The sequence below is a fragment of the Dromaius novaehollandiae genome, chromosome 6 (genome assembly GCF_036370855.1).
Source record: "Dromaius novaehollandiae isolate bDroNov1 chromosome 6, bDroNov1.hap1, whole genome shotgun sequence".
In the NCBI taxonomy this organism is placed as follows: domain Eukaryota; kingdom Metazoa; phylum Chordata; class Aves; order Casuariiformes; family Dromaiidae; genus Dromaius; species Dromaius novaehollandiae.
Window position 1 is genome coordinate 32,958,679 of NC_088103.1, and position 16,905 is coordinate 32,975,583.

At 60.1% G+C, this 16,905-nt stretch overlaps 1 protein-coding gene across 8 annotated transcripts; it reads right to left on the reverse strand.

Annotated features, from left to right (window-relative positions):
* Window positions 1-5,981: 5,981 nt before the first annotated feature.
* LOC112984814 (solute carrier family 2, facilitated glucose transporter member 9-like) lies at window positions 5,982-12,491 on the reverse strand. Of its 8 annotated transcripts, none has more exons than XM_026102933.2 (12): window positions 12,328-12,485; window positions 11,413-11,511; window positions 10,772-10,932; window positions 10,570-10,694; window positions 10,130-10,275; window positions 9,898-10,030; window positions 9,396-9,583; window positions 9,145-9,255; window positions 8,897-8,998; window positions 8,280-8,355; window positions 6,990-7,117; window positions 5,982-6,756 (listed from the first exon to the last, which is right to left on the reverse strand). In XM_026102933.2, exons 1-12 carry the CDS (start codon window positions 12,454-12,456, stop codon window positions 6,517-6,519), a joined length of 1,638 nt encoding a protein of 545 aa, XP_025958718.2. In that variant the 5' UTR covers window positions 12,457-12,485; the 3' UTR covers window positions 5,982-6,516. The 8 variants fall into 8 exon arrangements, 5 of the variants coding, with proteins under 5 accessions (XP_025958718.2, XP_025958724.2, XP_025958722.2 ...); XR_003259586.2 differs by lacking the exon at window positions 5,982-6,756 and adding an exon at window positions 7,931-8,164 and having other exon boundaries at window positions 7,057-7,117; window positions 12,328-12,491; XR_003259585.2 differs by lacking the exon at window positions 5,982-6,756 and adding an exon at window positions 7,887-8,164 and having other exon boundaries at window positions 7,059-7,117; window positions 12,328-12,491.
* Between the last annotated feature and the right edge of the window lie 4,414 nt (window positions 12,492-16,905).

Here is a 16,905-nt window from a genome sequence, read left to right on the forward strand (position 1 = left end):
CCCAGCGGCTCAGCACCCCCGGCTGCAGCAGATGGGCGAGGTGACATTCGTCCGCCAGCCATGTGGCTGCTGGGGGCCGCCCGTCCCCGTTCCCCCCCCCCCCCCCCCCCAAATCACCTCCCTCGGCTGGAGGTGCCTCGGATGCACCCGGCAGCGCCGCCCGGAGCCCCCGTGCCTTGGGGCCACACACCCCCCCCACGGCCGGCGCGGGAGCGGGGGTCAGGCCCCGGCAGCGCCTGTTCGCTCGCCGGTTTCTGCCTTAATTAGAGCCCGGCGAGACCGGGCGAAATCGCATTAGCGCCGGGCCCCGGTGCGCGGAGCCATCCATCTTTTTTTATTACAGCGTAATGGGGCTGCTCGCGAGGCGCCGTGCGATTTGTCACAGGCCTCGTTCCCTGATAACGGGCATTTGTCATCACTTTCTTCCTGTGTTAATGTCATCATCGGCGAGCTGACAGGCAGACCCGTGGAGGCAGCGCCGGCGACAGACCACATCCGTCAACCTAATATTTCCATGGCTGTGGGGATCAGCCGGGCTGCGAACACACATTAAAGTGCTTATGGGGGGGGGGGGGATAAAAAAAAATAAAATAAAAAAAAAAAAAAAAAAGAGCTGTTGCCATTAATTAAAATGTTGGCGCGGGCAGGCGTGGGTGGCGGGCGACGACGCAGGCCCAGCCGCGCAGCCTGTTAGTGGGGCTCCCGTCAGCTCCTGAAACCTGTTTAGGAGCTATTTGGGGCTGGGGAATCCACAGAAGGTCGCTGTTAATCAGGGAGGGCGTCAGGCCCGGCCCCGGCCTCCCTCCACTGCCGGGCTTCCCCTCGCCTGCTGGCTGTCCCGCGCGGCTCATCGGAGGCACTCCTGTCATGAAGTGAGCGGCCTCAGCTCCGGGAGGCAGGTGCAGCCTTCGCACCTCCTTTCAGCCCCATTTCCACCCCCTGCCGGCATGGTCAGGGCGGTGGGGGGGGGCCTCAGGGCTGCACCCCTGTAATATTGGCTGTTGCCATGGAGATGGGGGTGATGGTGACAAGGAGGAGTGTGGATGACAGCATCGGATGGTGCTTGGGGTCCTGGGTTTTCATGGCCGGAGGGGTTTGTTTCCTGTGCTTTTCTACAGATTCTGTATCAATACAGACTAGGACAGTTTAGGCTTTTCTTTTTTCTTTTCTTCTCTCTCTCTCTCTCTCTCTCTCTCTCTCTCTCTCTCTCTCTCTCTCTTTTTTTTTTTTTTTTTTTTTTTTGTAGCTTTTGGGGTGTTTTGGAGGGTTTTGGGGCAGGCATCTCTCTGGCACCTTTGCCACCACCCTCCCAGGTCCCAGACTGTCCTAGTGCAGCCCCCCCCAGATGACCCCCGGGGGGGCCCTGCCACAGCCTGGGGGCCCAGAAACGGGGAGGAAAAGGAGCGTCAGCCCCAAAATGCCCCTTCACCTGCCCCAGCTCCAACTCAGCGGCCCCTTGGGAGGAGCCCTGATGGCCCCAGCCTCGGCAGGGAGAGGCCAGCCCGGATCCGGCCCAGCTGCTCCAGTGGTCCCAGCCGGTGGGCTGGGGTGGTGGTGGTGGTGGTGGGGGTGCAAGAGGGAGAGACCCCCCCCCCCCAGGTCTAATAGGGAAACTGAGGCTCAGAGCAGGGCCCAAGGACCCCATGCCATGCCAGGGCCCCCCCCCCCAGTGACTCCGCTCCCCTGGGCAAAGCCCCCCAGTGCTGGCTTCCCCATGGCACCGCAGGGATGGGGACCAGCTGCAAAAGGCAGGGAGGGTTTCTCGCCGCTTCTCGTGCCGCCAAGCCAGGCAGCGGGGCAGGGGGCCGGGAAGTTTCCTCGGGACTGCCCCCGCCCCCCGGGCAGCACCCCCTGCCCCCGCCACACCCCAGCTCCCTGCGATAAATCACGCCCCTCCATTGGCTGCGGACCTTTTAAAAGCGATTTATTAGCGGGGCTTTAAGCGCGGCGGCGATGCGGTTTCATAAATCGGAAGGCAATCGCGCTCGTCATTACCGCGGAGGGCGGTTCGGGGCGGGGGGGGCCCGGAGCACCCCCGCTGCCCCCGTTGCGCGCGGCGTGCGAACAGCCCCCTCCACAGCCCAGCGCTGCCTCCCCGCGCCGCCAAGTCCGTGGAGACCGCGAGCGTGGAAAATCCCCAGACGGGGAGTGTAAATGCTTGTTCTTTGTAAATGAAGAACATAATTAACATTAAATTAAGGTAATACAAATGAAGACAACACAGAGCCTGACAGGATGAGTGTTTGGGGAGGCAGTAGAGAGAAGTGATTCATATTTTTAATTTACTGTACAAATAGACTAGCAGGGCTGGGGGGAAAAGGGCCATCCAAGTGGAGTGGGGCTTTTTTTTTTTTTCCCACTGTTGTTTTGCTGTGCTTTAAGCACACAATGACTATTAAAGTCAACTGCCCATATAATAGGACATCTCCTACATGACTGCTCTCCGAGAGGCAGCTTGCTGTAGCAATAAATTCTGGGAGTGCCATCTGCTGGCACGCAACCTCCACCGGGCACCTTCGCCTCTGCCACCCGCGTGCCGCCGGCACTGGGCACCCGCAGCGGGCCAGCGCAGTGCTCCCACTGCGGTTCCCGCACAGCAGCTGCCCCAGCGGCTGCAGAGCTGCTTGGCATTGATGCAGAAAAGGAATTTCTATGGGGATCCAAACTGTGGGGTTTTTTTTTTTTTTTCTTTCCTAGATACACCCTTAAATTCATCCTGTATCAATTTTTTTTTTTTTAAGAGAGTGGGTTGGGGGCGACTGGCTGGTTCAGAGGAAATACCTGGGGCTTTAGAGAGCGACAAATCACCATTCTCCTCCACTTGGAAGTGCTGGGTTTCAGATGCACGCTGTCACCTAGAACAGTGTGGTAAAAAGCCCTTGCACTTCAGGTTTTCCCTGCAAAACGGTGCTTGCCCGAGCCCCTCTGGATGGCCGGCTCCGGGGCAGCTAGCTCTGCAGTTGGAGGAGGGCAGCGGCTTGCGGGGCTGAGCCCTGGCCGCAGGAGCCAGCAGAGCCCAGGGTCCCTCCTGGCCTCCATCCTCTGCCCCGGCCTCTCACCAACCCGTTCCTGGCTGAAATCACCCTTCCTGGACCAAACATACTGTGCTGAGCACCTCCCACCCCATTGCAACTCCTGTGGGGGTTGCTCAGCTGGAGGGATTTCCTGATTTTGGGGTGCAACCCTCCCTCTTGGGTCACTTTAGTCCTGGCGTTTGTTCCTGCGAGCGGTGGCGGGCAGGCGGTGGAGAGGGGCCGGTCCCTGCTGCTCCCCAGGATGGGCAGCGCCTCGAGGCTGCTGAATTTTTGCCTACTCCAAAGTGCAGCTGGGGCCTCTTTAACCCCTGCCCAGGGCAGAGGGGTGCTGGGAGGCCTGGGGTACATCCCGCACCGATGCTGCGCTTCGGCGACGGTTCTGCTGCCCGGCTGCTGCTGGCTTTGCTCTGCGCTAAGCAGCCCCAAGTAGGTGGGAGAGGAGGGGCTGCAAGCCACTGCTCCAACCACACACGTCCCGGGGATGCAGCAGCCACCAGACCCGGGCTGCAGGCACAGGGGCTGCCTGAGATGTGGCCTCCCCTGGGCAATGCCGTCCCTGTGTCCCGCCTCCTGTGTCCTGTGGCTCACCGTGCTCAGAGCAGGACGGAGAAAAGCTGGGACCTCTCGGGCCAGCAGGTTCTCCCCCAGCATCATGTCCCTGCAGAGGCTGCACATTTTGGCAAGGTGCAAATACCCCTTTGCCTGCCCGGACCCAGCCCAGGGACACTTGCTGGCTCGCCAGCCACCGGTGCCAGCACAGAGGTGCCAGAGTGCACCCAGTGAGATGTCTCAGCTGCCTCCTGGTCAGGCTGTGACACATCATCCTGAGCCAGGCACCTTCCAGGAAAGCTTCCCTGTGGGATCTGGGGATTTCCAAGGGTGGGGAATTGCCATTTCCTTGGGGAGCCCATTTCATCTGGGGCTTTCTTTCCCATCCCAGCCCTGAAAGCGTTACACCTTGTTGCTTAGACTCACCAACTCTTTAGCACTGGGTAGGTCAGGAGAAGGCCTTACACATGTGCAGCAAGTCACCTTCATGCTCTGTTCTGCAAAGGTGAAGAGGCTCAGGAGCACTTCCAGGCATCAAGTCCTGTCTTGGACTCTTGCTTGCACCTTCTCCAGTTTTCCATGCTCTGTTTGAACACTGCTAGAGGATATGGCCTCCCCCTCACCATCTCTGGGACAACATGGATCACCTGGGCCACCTCCAAGCCCACGAATCCTTTCCCTGGGATGTGTAGCACTGGAGCCCTGTGTTGCTCCCCTCCACGTTGCTCCCCATGAGGATGTGGGTGCTGGCCCCTGCCTGGGGTGTTGCCTGCAACCATCACAAAGTGAAGGCCAAGCAGCAACCCTTACATTTCACAGCAAGCAGAGGGGAAGCCCTAATCCTGCCTATGTGGGAGCATTAGACCTGAAGTGTGGCCCAGGTTGGACTGACAGTCCTGAACGGAGAGCCTGACCCAATATCCTAAAGAAAAAGCTGAAGAAAAGCTAGTGCCCCACGACCATGGCGTTTCCTCGCTCGCTCCCTTGCAGGTCCCGGAGGCGGACGGGGCTGCTCCCGGGGGGCCCATTGCATCCCAAGCAGAGGGCAGGGGGCATCTTCCAAGCTGCCCTGCGTGCTGGGTGGGAAAGATAAATAAATACCGGAATAAATAAATACCAGTGGCAAAGAGGCCTGAAATGATGCTGTCGTTTGCTGGGAATGAGAGACACAAGTGTAATTTAGGTTTTGATATTATGAAAGTCTCGCTGCTCTAAAACAGCAGGGCACTCAGTGCCTCATTAATAAAGGATAAACTTGGAGTCTATTTACAATGCACTTTTTGGGGTTATTTACACTCCATTATACATATGTAATGCTGCACATATTTACCGCTCTGTTCTGCTGCCGAGAGCAGCCGAGCTGGGAGGGAGACAAGAGGGGGAAGCGGCTGATGCTGTTGAGCTGCGACCCCAGCTTTGACTGATGTCCCTTAAACCGCATGCGGAGAAGCCCCAAGCTGGCTGCCGGTGACGGAGACACCGGGGCCGGGCCCTGGGGGGACCAGTCTGGTCGAGCCCCCGTCCCCATGGGCACAGCACCCTGGACTGGTCACGGCACCGCGTGGGCCACTGGCGCCCGCTCTCCGCAGTTGCTGGAGGCCACGGTCCCACCTCCCGGGGAGGCAGCCGGAGGCTTTGCCAGGCTGGGCAAAAAGGGCCAGCTCCTCGCGGGGGTTGGCAGCCAGCACGCAGCCACGACCACCTGTTCCTGGGGACCTGCAAGCCACCAAACACGCAAGCCACGGGCCTGTCGCAGAGCCAGGGGTGGAAAAGAGAGGGCCAGATTATTTGCAAAAATGACATCAGTCGGTGTCTGCCCGGTGCTGGAGAGTTTTGGCCACACAACTTTCCCTGGCTTTTAGCTCCTACCAGAACAAGATCTCCCTGCAAACCCCACCTCCCAGGGGGTCTGGTGCCTGGGAGACCCCAGCCTCACTGTGTGCAGGGAGCTGCAGTAGGGGCTGTGGATTCAGGGCTGGGACGTGGGGGAAGCCGTGCTCGGAGACCACCCTGGGGTGGTAGCGACCCGTGGGTGCAGCGAGGGCTGCAGCTGCACCCAGGACTGCCTAGTCCTCAGCAGAGGCTTGGGAGGGCGCACGGCCCCACGCGAGCCCCCTTGCAGGCAGCAAAGGGCTGCCTCTGCCCCTGCCACAGGCAGGGGTAAAGCGCATTTGTGCTGGGTTTGCAGGCCCAAGCTGGCCGAGATGGCAGAGCCCAGGAACCACCCTGACCATGGCCTCAGCTGCCTGCGAAGTGAGGGGGGAGGCTCCAACATTCGCCGACACTGCCAGGCCCGTGGGGAGGGGGATTAGTCCAGGTGCCGGAGGAAGGGTCCATCTCATGCTGCCATTCACCAGGTCTCTCCCATCCCGTGCCCAGAGTTACCAGATGCCCGGCCCTGGAGGCAAAGTTCTTTATTAAATACCTCTGGTGATGTCCGTGGCGACCTCCTGCCCCATAGCATTTCAGAAGGTCCCATCTCTGGAAAGGCAGCTTTTCCAGCACGGGGGTGATGCCTGCTAGTTGGCATCCACTGGCCGCAGCAACGTGGACGATCCTGGAGCAGGTTGCTTCACCCACGATAGACCCTTGCAATAGCAGCTGGCAGCGTCCCTGGCTGGAGGACCCACGTGGCGTGGGCCCAGGTCCACATCCCTCCCACCACCAGGAAGGTTTGGAGGGAGCAGAGTGCTGGGGGGGTTGGGGGGTGCTGATGCTCCCAGCCACCTGGGGACCTGTGACTTGCATCCCTGGGCTGGAGGAGCAGGAGATGGCTGGGGGAAAGGGTAAGGCACAGCAGTGTGACAGGTCCTGCAGACCCAGAGCTGGCTGGAGCCTAAGCGATTTGGCACCGGCAGCCCTGAGGCTCCTCCGCCACCCCCAGTGCCCCTATCCGGGGTGGGGGTCCTGCAGTGGGGGGTGCTGGGGGAAGTCAGAGCAGCTGGGGGCTCAGGCCCTCCAGCGAGCTGTTGTCCAGGGCCCCATAGCCACTGAGCTTCATCATCCTGATGAGCTGGGCCGGGGCGGAGAGGAAGGAGCGGCGGGCGGCGAAGATCTGGCTGATCTCCACGAAGGTTTTGTTCTTGGTCTCGGGGATGACGAGGTAGACGTAGATGGCCACCAGCAGGCAGACGCCGCAGAAAAACAGGTAGCAGAAGGCGCCGGCTGACATCTGGGGGCAGCAAGAGAGTCGGCACGGCGGACAGCCGTGCACCCCAAGCCGAGCATGGCACAAGGCGTCTGCCCTTCCCGTTGTCCCTCCCAGGGCCAGCTCCTGCCAGCACCCCCGGGCCCCAGCGGAGCCGAGAGCACGGGCTTGGGTCCAGCCTGGCACCCTGTCCCAGCAGAGCAGCAGGGGCCATCTCCTTCCCTCCTGCTCCTCCCCCGGCCCCTCGGGGCTGGTACCTGCAAGAAGGGGAAGACGAAGCCGACGGTGAAGTTGGAGAGCCAGTTGAGGGACCCCCCCACGATGTAGGCGGCCGGGCGGTGAGCCTGCGTGAAGAGCTCGGCCGTCAGCAGGAAGGGGACGCCAGCTGGGCAGGGGAGGGACACATTAATCCCCCCCTGCTTTCCTCTGCGCCCTCACGTTGCAGTAATTTGCCTAAACTCTGATATGGTAAATCAATGCGGACTAAAGGCACAGTGAAATGTGTTCCTGGTGCCTTGCATAGTGTCGTTCCCAGCTTTCCTAAAGCAAAATGATTTAGAAAAGCTCCTGCTGTCAAATAGCTCAAAGTTTTGACTCTGTGGCCTTTTCCCACAGGACACAGAAAGGCCATTTTCAAACCAGCTTTTCCCAGGCTGTACTGGGTAAAAAAAACCAAAACCAAAAACAACCCTCCCCCCCAGAACTGCTGGAAATGGTTCCTTCAGCCAGCTTGGCCATTAAAAACTGGACACAGGTCGCGGCTATTTCTCCTGCAAGGACGTGGCCCTTCCTGCTGTGTGCCACCCGCCCAGGACTCCTGGGTCCCAAGGCTGTGTCCGTTTGCTTACAGGCCCGGCACACATCCCTGTACACGTGGGGATCTGGCAGTGGGTGGTATCCAAAGCGGGGACATGCCCTGGCTCCCACTGCCTGGGACAGAGCTGACAGGGACCCCTTTATAAAAGATGCTCCAATAAAGAAAAAGAAAAAAACCCCCCAGAATTATAATAATTCGGGGAGGAGTGGAGCCCCTGATGGACTCTTACTCACAGCTCGCCCAGAATAGAGATATATATTTTTTTTGTTTTAAAAGTCCTATTCATCATTGTTTGTGAACAATGAGCCATTAAAATCCTAATTAAAGATGTAATTACAGCGAAGGAAGTCTGGGCTGAGGATGAATTATAGATCTGCTCACAGCTCTGCTAATACATCAACTGGGTAAACCGGTCCAGGTTTCGCTCGGCGCTGTCTGAGCTCGCTCTCACGCCTACGCTCGCTTAAGGGCACCGAGCTGCCTGCCAGGTGCATGGAGCCGGGAGGGGACGCTGCCTCCGGAGGGGCCTTGGGAAACCTGCTAGGACTTTTTCCCAGCGCGGCCTGGCAGTGACGGTGATCCCGAGGAGCTGGCGCCTGTCCCAGAGGCAGGATGCTGCAGAGACATGCTAGTGTGATTTTGCTTGTGGCTTGAAAAGGCAGGGCTCTGGGCTGCTCCCCCCGGCTGGCCCCCAGCCCCAGCTGCTGCCCCCCGCTCCTGGCGGACCCACCTGGTCCCGTGCAGAAGCCGGCGATGATGCCGACCACGCAGGCGACGGCGACGTAGCGCATCCCGGGCAGCGCTGCCTGCGGAGGGGACGAGACGACCCGAGCTTCACGCCACACATGCCCCCCCCCCCCCCCCCAGCACCCCAATGCCGGTTCATGCTACCCACCCCCCAGGGCCGCTGTGGCTCATGGCGGAGAGGCAGCAGAGCCGGGGGGACAAACTGAGGGTGCTTTGACCTCGGCGAGGCTCAGCAGTGGATGGCACCGAAGCATCCCCGGGGCTGCGGGACCGTCCACGGGCAGCAGGCAGTGGGGAAGGGCCCCGCAAACCTCTCTGTGTCCCCTACGCTTCACCATCTGTCTCCCCGAGTGCAATTACTACTGCAAAACCCAGCCAGAAGTGCCGGGATTGCTCTCACGTGGATTTGGGTTTTTCTGTTTTTCTTTGCTCTGAACTTTCCTTCCTCACATCAAAGGGAAACCAAACTGCCTCGCAGGGCTCTCAGGAGCCGGCTCACCTCTCCCTCCCGCTCACGCCTCCCTCCCCGGGGCAATGCCCGGCCCTTCGTTACCCCCTAAGCCTCGCCAGGGTCAGCGCACCGGGCCAGCTGGCCCCTACCTGCAGCAACCGGCAGCCGGTGATGCCCGCCGAGCAGAGGCCCATGGCGCAGAAGCCCGCGAGGACCAGGGGCCGCCGGCCCAGCTTCTCCACGGTGACGCACTGCCAGGGGAGAGCGGCAGTGGCCGGGAGCAGAGCCGGGGGTGGAGGGGGGGGTTGTCCATCCCCCTGCCATGCGGTGGTGGGGGGAGCTGGGGCGAGGGTCTGCGCCCCAGGGGGTTGTGTCCATCTGTCTGTCCGTCACTCACCCCGATCAGCCCCGCGATGATCTCAACGGCTCCGGTGCCCACGGTGACGTAGGGGATCTGGGGCACTGGGATCCCGGCATCCTTGAAGATGGTGTTGGTGTAAAACCAGATCTGTCGAGGAGGGGACTTAGCATGAGTGGGGAGGACAGAGCCACGGGGCACATGGTGGCCCTGAGGTGAAACGAGTTGTCAGGTCTCAGCTCAGCCTACGGAGAGCAAGGTCCCGGGGCCGAGGATCCCGCAGGGCTTACGGCATCGATCCCCGAGAGCTGCATGCCGGCATTCACCACTGCCACGGAGAGGGTTTGCCAGCGGACGGAGCGGTCCCGGAGCAGCTGCCAGACGGAGAGCGTCTCCACGGAGGAGAGCGCCCGCTGCTCCTCCCTCATCTCCTCGATCTCATCCTGCACATCGGCAGTGCCCAGGAACCGGCGCAGGGCTGTGGGCAGAGTGGGGCTCACCCACGCGCCTCTCCCTGCCGCTGCAGGGTTGGGGCGAAGAGGTGCCCTGACGCCATGGTGATGGGCACCGTGGACAAGGCTACAGAGCCATTGGGTGGGAGAGGCCCTTTTGAACCCAGTGCTGCTGCAGCAGCTTGTCCTAAGGGGCTTAAAGGAGCGTGGACAGGTGAGAAGGGCTGGGGGATGCACCGCGTGGTGGCCTCTCCATCGCCTGGGGTCAAAGCTGTGTGCAGGAGGATGCGGGGATGGTGTGCCCTTGGCCAGTGCCCAGCACCCCCCAGGCATCCCTCACCCTCGGTGGCCCCATGGACATTGTTTCTCTCTATCAGCAGGTACCGCGGGCTCTCGGGGAAGCAGCGCAGCAGCAGGAACTGGAGGAAGGCAGGAACGACCACCACGGACAGGAGGAGGGGCCAGTACCTGTCCTGCGAGGAGCCGAAATGGGATGTGTCACTGGGGAGGCCAGAGCGGATTGACACTGAGCCGGGGGCCAGCGTGAGCAGGCTGGGGGACGTCATGCTCACCTCGCCCAGCAGCTCCGGGAGCCCCAGGACCTGTGCCAAGAAAACCCCCAGGCAGATGAAGATGCTGGGCACGAGGCCCAGGAGACCCCGCAGGCTCTTGGGGGCGATTTCTCCCAGGTAGAGGGGCACCACACTGAGACAGATGCCTGGAGGGACAGGGCAGGAGGCACCGTGGTGCTGCAGGTGGCCAGAAGAGGGTGCCCAGCTGGACCCCCAGTGTGTCCCCTCTCGCGCTCAGTGCCATCCATGGCACGGGACCCCCCGGCCACGCCACGGTGGAGAACCCCTTGCCATACTGCCAGTGTGGAAATTGAGACAACCTGTGGCAGTGGGAAATATGAGGTCTTCTCCGGCCCCCCACAGAAGGGCCATAGGGCACTGAGCCACGAGGCCGGGGCCGTGCACAGCCCCGGAGCGGCTGGGGACCAAGCAGCACCTACCCGAGTGAACCCCCATGACGGAACGGCCGAAAATCACCATCTCGGGGGACCCCAGGTCCCGGCTGAAGCCCATGGAGGCGCCGGCCAGGAGGACGAGGAGAGTGCTGCGGCTCAGCGTGCCATTCCTGCCGGGGCACGAGCAGCAGGGCAGCCCCTCCATGCCGTCCCCGTCCCCCCCCTTGGTCCCCATCCCCCCCCTTACCTGCCGTAGCGTGCCACCAGCACCCCCACCAGCACGGAGCCCAGCAGCCCGCCCAGGGCGAAAAAGGAGACGGTCAGGGAGTAGAGGAGGGTCAGGGGGCCGGGGGCCAGCCCGTGCCCATACCGCTGGGACCAAGTGGCATTGTAGAAAGCCTTAATGGACTGCGGGGCAGAGAGAGATGCCCGGGCATCAAGCGTGTCGGGAGAGGGGGAGCCAGGCCAGCCCCACGGGCAGCATGCCATGGGTCTGACGGCATCCCAGGAGGTTTGGTCTGGAGATGGGGCAGCACGCGATGGGGGGTGACTAGGATGTGGCTTTCAAGGATGAGACCAGAGGCTTTCAAGGGTCACTTAGAGACACCCTTGGGCAGAGCTGGAGCACAGGGGGCCAGAGCAGCTTGTAGGGAGCTTCCCCCCCACCAGGCCTTCCAGCAGGGAACAGTTTTGGGGGGAAACCTGGACCCAGGGCCCCCACATCTCTTCCATGCCCTGTCCTTCTCCCCGGGCTGCTCGCTGCAGGGGACTTCGTCAAATCCAGCATTTTGGCTTTGGGCTTTTGGGTAGCGATGCCTCCGCCCTCACTGGGCCGGGGAGAGACGGGGGCGCCTTCCCCTCGTCCCCGCCTGGGCTGGGCCCCCTTACCGCTGCTGGTGCGTTCACCACGGCCAGGTTGTAGCCGTAGAGCGTGGAGGAGCCGAAGGACACCAGGAGAGTGACCGACAGCAGTGGGAAGGTGAGGCGCTGGGAGAGGGGAGATGGGGTTGGATCAATCCCCATAGAGAGAGCAGGAGCCAAGGTCACACGTGAAACGAGTTGCGTTGGGTCACCGCCCCTTTTGTAGCAGGGGGGATGTCCTGATCACAGGGCAAAGCCCTGCTTTGGTGCACAGGCAGTGGCAACCACCGTCCACGGTTCAGGGGGTTTTACTGCTGCAGACTGGCAGCTGTCAAAGTCCCTGGCCCTGCTCCGGCTGAGCGGGGCACAAGCAGGACGGGCGCCCGTAATGGCTGCAGAGGGACACCCTGCTGCCCCGAACTGGCCCCGGGGCTGAACTCAACGTCTGTGATTTCCTAGGGGTCCCCCAAGGGGCCTGTGGGCCCCCCAGCCACAGGGGCACCCTCGGGTGCTGCACCCAGCTGCCTCTTCTGGAGAACGGATGCATCCGACCAGCAGTTGGTGACCCAATGCCCTACGGCTTGGGCAGCGGCGAGGCTGCCATGGGGGTGGCCAGTGGGTCAGTGTCCCCCCGGGAGCAGCACCGAGTCCCAGCACCCAAACCTCAACCCAGCAGCCCCTAATCCCACCCCTCACCAGAGAGAGGGCCCAGGCGTCCAGAGGGCCTCCCTGCAGCCACCCCCTCACCAAGCACAGTAGCCGGATCCATAGCACCCAGCAGCTCCTGGCTCACGCATGCCAAATCCCCACTAATCCCACCAGGAATCCCGAGCCGGGGAGGGGGGAAGCCCGCGGGTGGGGGTGGGACACACCGAGGGGCACAAAGGGACCGGGGATGGGGCACCCCCCACCCTGGGAGCCCCCTGCCCATATGATGCTCACCCCCGTGATCGCCCCGCCGCAGTGCCGGGTCCCTTTGCCATCTGTCAGGGTGAGGCCGCGGTCGGAGAAGGGTGAAGGAGGGAGAGGAGGGGGAGAGGAAGGCAGCCCCAGTCTCTCTGCCTGACTCATTTCTCCCTGTTTTAGAGGGAAGGGAGAGGGAGGGGGGAATGCGAGGCAGCCCAGATGCCCCGGGGGCTCATCGGAGGCGCCTGAGCGGTGGGAGGAGCAGTCCGGGGGCCCCAGCCCCAGAGAGCAGAGATGCGGCTCATGGCGGCTCAGAGGAATCCAATTTTGCTGCGGCCAGGAGCTGCCTCCCCCGCTGCTAATGAAGTGCCTTTAATTAGCAGCCTAATAGCACGCTCTTAATTTGCCCGAACAGCCAGTCGAAAGGATGGGGACCCCACTAAGCCAGGGCTGGCGACGGCTGCAAGGGCTTAAAAGGGGCAGGCCCCGGCGGGCTGGCCCCACCTGCCCCCTCACCGAGGGGTCCCGGCAGCCCCCCGCACCCGGGCCCTGCAGGGACGGCTCCCCGACACCGTGGAAGGGCGAAGCAGCAGCGCCAGGGACGGGGCGGTCAGCCAGGCCATGCTGCATCCTGGGGCTGCTGTCCTGCCGCTCCGGTGGTCCAGGGAAATGGCTCATCCCTGGGACCAGCATCCAGAGGGTTAAACGCACATGGCTCGCTGTCCCCGCTCGGGGAGCTGTGTGGAGACGAGGAACCAGGAAGGTCAAGAGAGCCACCGATGTGACACAGCCCGGGATCCCAAGTCTCAGCTCAGCAGCGGTGGCCTCCTCTGGAGCCTGGCTTCCCCTTCCTGAGCCAACCCCCCAAATCCTCCCAAACCCTTCCCAGAGCCTCCTGTCCCCTCTCCGCAGACACCGCTAACCGTCACCAAGCCCAGCGCTCTGCCCCAGGGTCTCCGGCTCCATCCCAGCCCTGCTGCTGGGTCCTCACTCCGGCCGCGCAGCTCGGCACCAGCGCACTGAGTGGGGACGTCCTCAGCCGCTGCACTGAGCTGGGGGGCGGCTGCTGCCTTGATTCGGGGGTAAATCTGGGCTATCGACACTGGCTCACAGCAGCCGCTGGGACGCTGGGAGCAGAGATGTGGCAGCAGATGTTCAGGTGAGGAGCACGTGGCGGAGGGCGGAAGGGTGGAGGAGGAGGAGGAGAGCCTGGGGGGGTGATTAAGAGTCCCCAGGGTGCTGAGTTAATTGGAGACACTCCTGCAACCTGACCGGGTGATGGTGGCATGCCAGCAAGAAGCACTGCTGCTCCCTGCTCCGAGGGAGCTCATCTCCGTGATTTACAGATGTCCCGCTTCCTCCAGTGCTTCCCTGCCTCCATGCGAGGGCTCAGCAAAGCCCAGCCACCCGCGGTCCAGGCAGAGGCAGGATCCATCCTGCCCGGGCAGCTGGGGCAGAGGGAAGGACAGAACAAGCCCCATGAAGCGGCACAGAGCCTCCTGCCTCCCTGCCCGGCTCCCCCGAGGCCATGGCACTGGCAGGCCTTGAGCCAGCAGCGAGGGATCCCACAGCGACGATGTAAATCACCGGCAGGGAAATCTGCAGTCTGAAGATTTCCGCAGGACTGGAGAAGATGCGGCAAATGCCTGCTGGGAGAGTTTGTGCCCTTTTCCAAGATGACATGGAAAGCTCTCAGCAAGGACATGGTCTTCAGGGCTACCCCTCGGTGTTTGCTCAACACCGCTTAGTCCAGGACTAGAACAGAGTCCTTGAGGAAGCAATAGCCATCTTAAATCCATGCACTCAGAGAGATGCATTGCTTAGCAGCCGAGGACCCCATCCCCTGCCCAGACAACTCACGCTCTACTGGACAAGAGGGAACCTCCATAGCCTGGGTGCAGCACGACGGCACCAGGCAGAGCCACTCGCAGACATCTGCACAGCTGGAAAGGTCAGAGCAGTTTGCCAGCGTTGCCCTTTCCGAGTTGACGCACCAGAAATGGAGACTGTCCAGCAGCTTCCCCATCTTGCTGTCCCCCCAGAGGAGAAGCCATCATTGATTTGCCTCTGTAAATGTCGGCGGGGTGTCTTGGGCATGGGACAGAGAGTTTCAGACATCAGCTGCGTGATGTTAACCGGAGACCTGCGTTTCTGCAAACAGTAGTGGCGTCCAGAAGAAACCCAGCACTGTCCCTTGTGAAAATACTGCTTATACTGGTGTCTGTTGCGCAGCATCTTTGCAAAGTACCCATGCATCGCTCTGTTGCATGCAGCCAGCTGGAAACCCATCCTGCTCTGTTCTCCAGCTGTGGGAAGGCTATTTATCTGTACAGGTGAGGACTTTTCAAACCCAGGTTTTCCCGTTCATATTCCTTCTCCAACTTCAGTGGTCCCCAGCAGATCGGGGAGATTTATGGCTGCTCCTGCCAGTCAGGTGCACATTGGTAAAGCACTTAGGAGATGAAGCTCAGGATGGGAAGGTAACTCTGGTGAGAAACGAGAGTATCCCTTGGGGGATGTGATTAATATATATTAGAGCTCTCTTAGAGCACAGGAAAGGAGCTTGCACTCGCACACAGGCTGCCTGGAGCTTGCTAGAAGGGCTCATCACATCCCTGTCCATCACACGTCCTCGCAGCCATCCTTTCCAAGCAAGGATCAGCCAACGGAGCGCACAGGATGAGACCTTGGATTGCTGCAGCCCATAGGGGTTACTTCAGATTTGCACAGCATATGGTGCACAAGCAGGATCTCGTTTTCTTCCACCGCTCTTCCCCTCCAGCAGCTCAGGTGCCTTCCTCCTGGGACAGTGTTCCAGGCAGGGGTCAAGCTGGCTGTGAAGCAACTTAAGTACTTGGAAAAGAGAAACTTTCCAAGGGATCACTTCTTCTTGGCACCTAAGGCTAATGGGAGAGGGCAGCCAGGATAAGCCTGCCCCTGGCCTCTGGAGTCTGGCAGAAGAGCGTGAGGCAGATGTGCTCCTTCCCTGGCAAATCGGTTTCCCCGAGGCCTGGGTGGGGGTGGCAGAGGCTCTCCAGATCCCGCAGCTGGCAGCTGCCCAAAAACCCGGAGTTTGCTGGAGGAGCATGTGGGAGTCTCCAGCTCTGCAGCAGCTTCCTAGGTGCCGGACCCTTAACCCCTCACACCTTATTCCCACCGAAAGCCAAATCATTTCCATATCTGCTTTGATGCTGCCAGGTCTGCTATTGCATGGGGGGCTCTGCTGCACACCGCCTTTGAAAAAACTGAGCCAGGAGCCCCCTGCGGCAAGGACCATACCCATGGGGTTTGCTAAGACAGGGTGACAACTTGCCCACAAAACATCCATGGCGGCACCAGAGCATGTATGTCTGTGCAGGGCTCATTTCCTAGGCCAAGCTGCCTCCTCCGCTGCCAGAATCGCTATCCCTACGCTCCTCAAACCAATGCAGCAGGCCCAGCACCATCCAACTGCTGGATTCCCCCTAAGCATTTTTGGTAGGAATTACCTTAATTTGCATAGCACGGCTGAATTGGCCAACTTTTCCTTTGCAAAAGCTTACTAGACTCTTGAAAACACGTCTATAAAATATATAAAAACAGAGGATTTTTTTTTGAGCTGTAGGCTGATCAAATGCCGTTAATTTGAAGCTATGGTAAACATTACTTTCCTCCTTCATTTGAAGTGGAAATAAGGCACACATTTTTAAACAGAAAGGGTAATTAAGCACTGAATCTATTTAAGATGGGCTGCATGGTGCTTGTTCTTTTCCAGTGGAAATTTACAATGGAGATTGCTTTTCTTTCGCAAAGACATGAGCACCTCATCTCCTGAGTTTTCTGGACTTGATGCCAGAGATACTGGGAGATGTTTTCCAGCCTGTGCCTTGCAATATAGCACTGCCCTGGCCTGAGAAATTTGGAACAAATATTCTGATCATTGTCTTTAAACATCAGGGAAAAGAAAGGAAGGGAATGGCCAAGAAATGGCAAGAAATAACCCAGGGGGAGAACCCATTTCACATAGAACTGGGTGATATTTGTCTGTTTAGGTACATACAGAAACCAGAAAAAGGCGCAAGGAGACCAGGGACTACGAGAACTCAAGGTAAATGGTTTCACTCGTGCACACTTGCAGCCTCGCACTGTTTAAATCAAGCTGCATCCTGCGCTACAGAGCGATCTGAAACGATGGATGAAGCCTGTCATTGCAATTCTTCTTCCAAATCTATTATCATATGGGAGGAAGGAACAGGGAGGGCACAGAAAGGGTTCAAGCGGTGTGAATATAAACCCTCCTTGCCAGAGTGAAAACCCGGCTGCTGGGAATCCTGTCACAAGGAGAGAAGGGGATTGGAAGTGACAGGAATCCTGCTCCCAGCGCTTCGGAAAAGCAGGAGGCTTTGCAATCTCCAGTCCCCTGCTGGCTCCCAAGAATGGAGCCAGCAGGGAGAGAGCCGGCAGGAGCGCAGCATTTGTTTGTTTTCTGACCACCCCAGGAGTCGAGATCTTAAAACTGCTGCAGCCTTTGTTTTAAAAGGGGCCGTTAAATAACACGAAAAGATCCACGGCTGCGATCAAAGGGAGCATTTTTAAGAGAAAGGTGTTTGGAGGGCAAGGGTGCTGGTGTAAAAA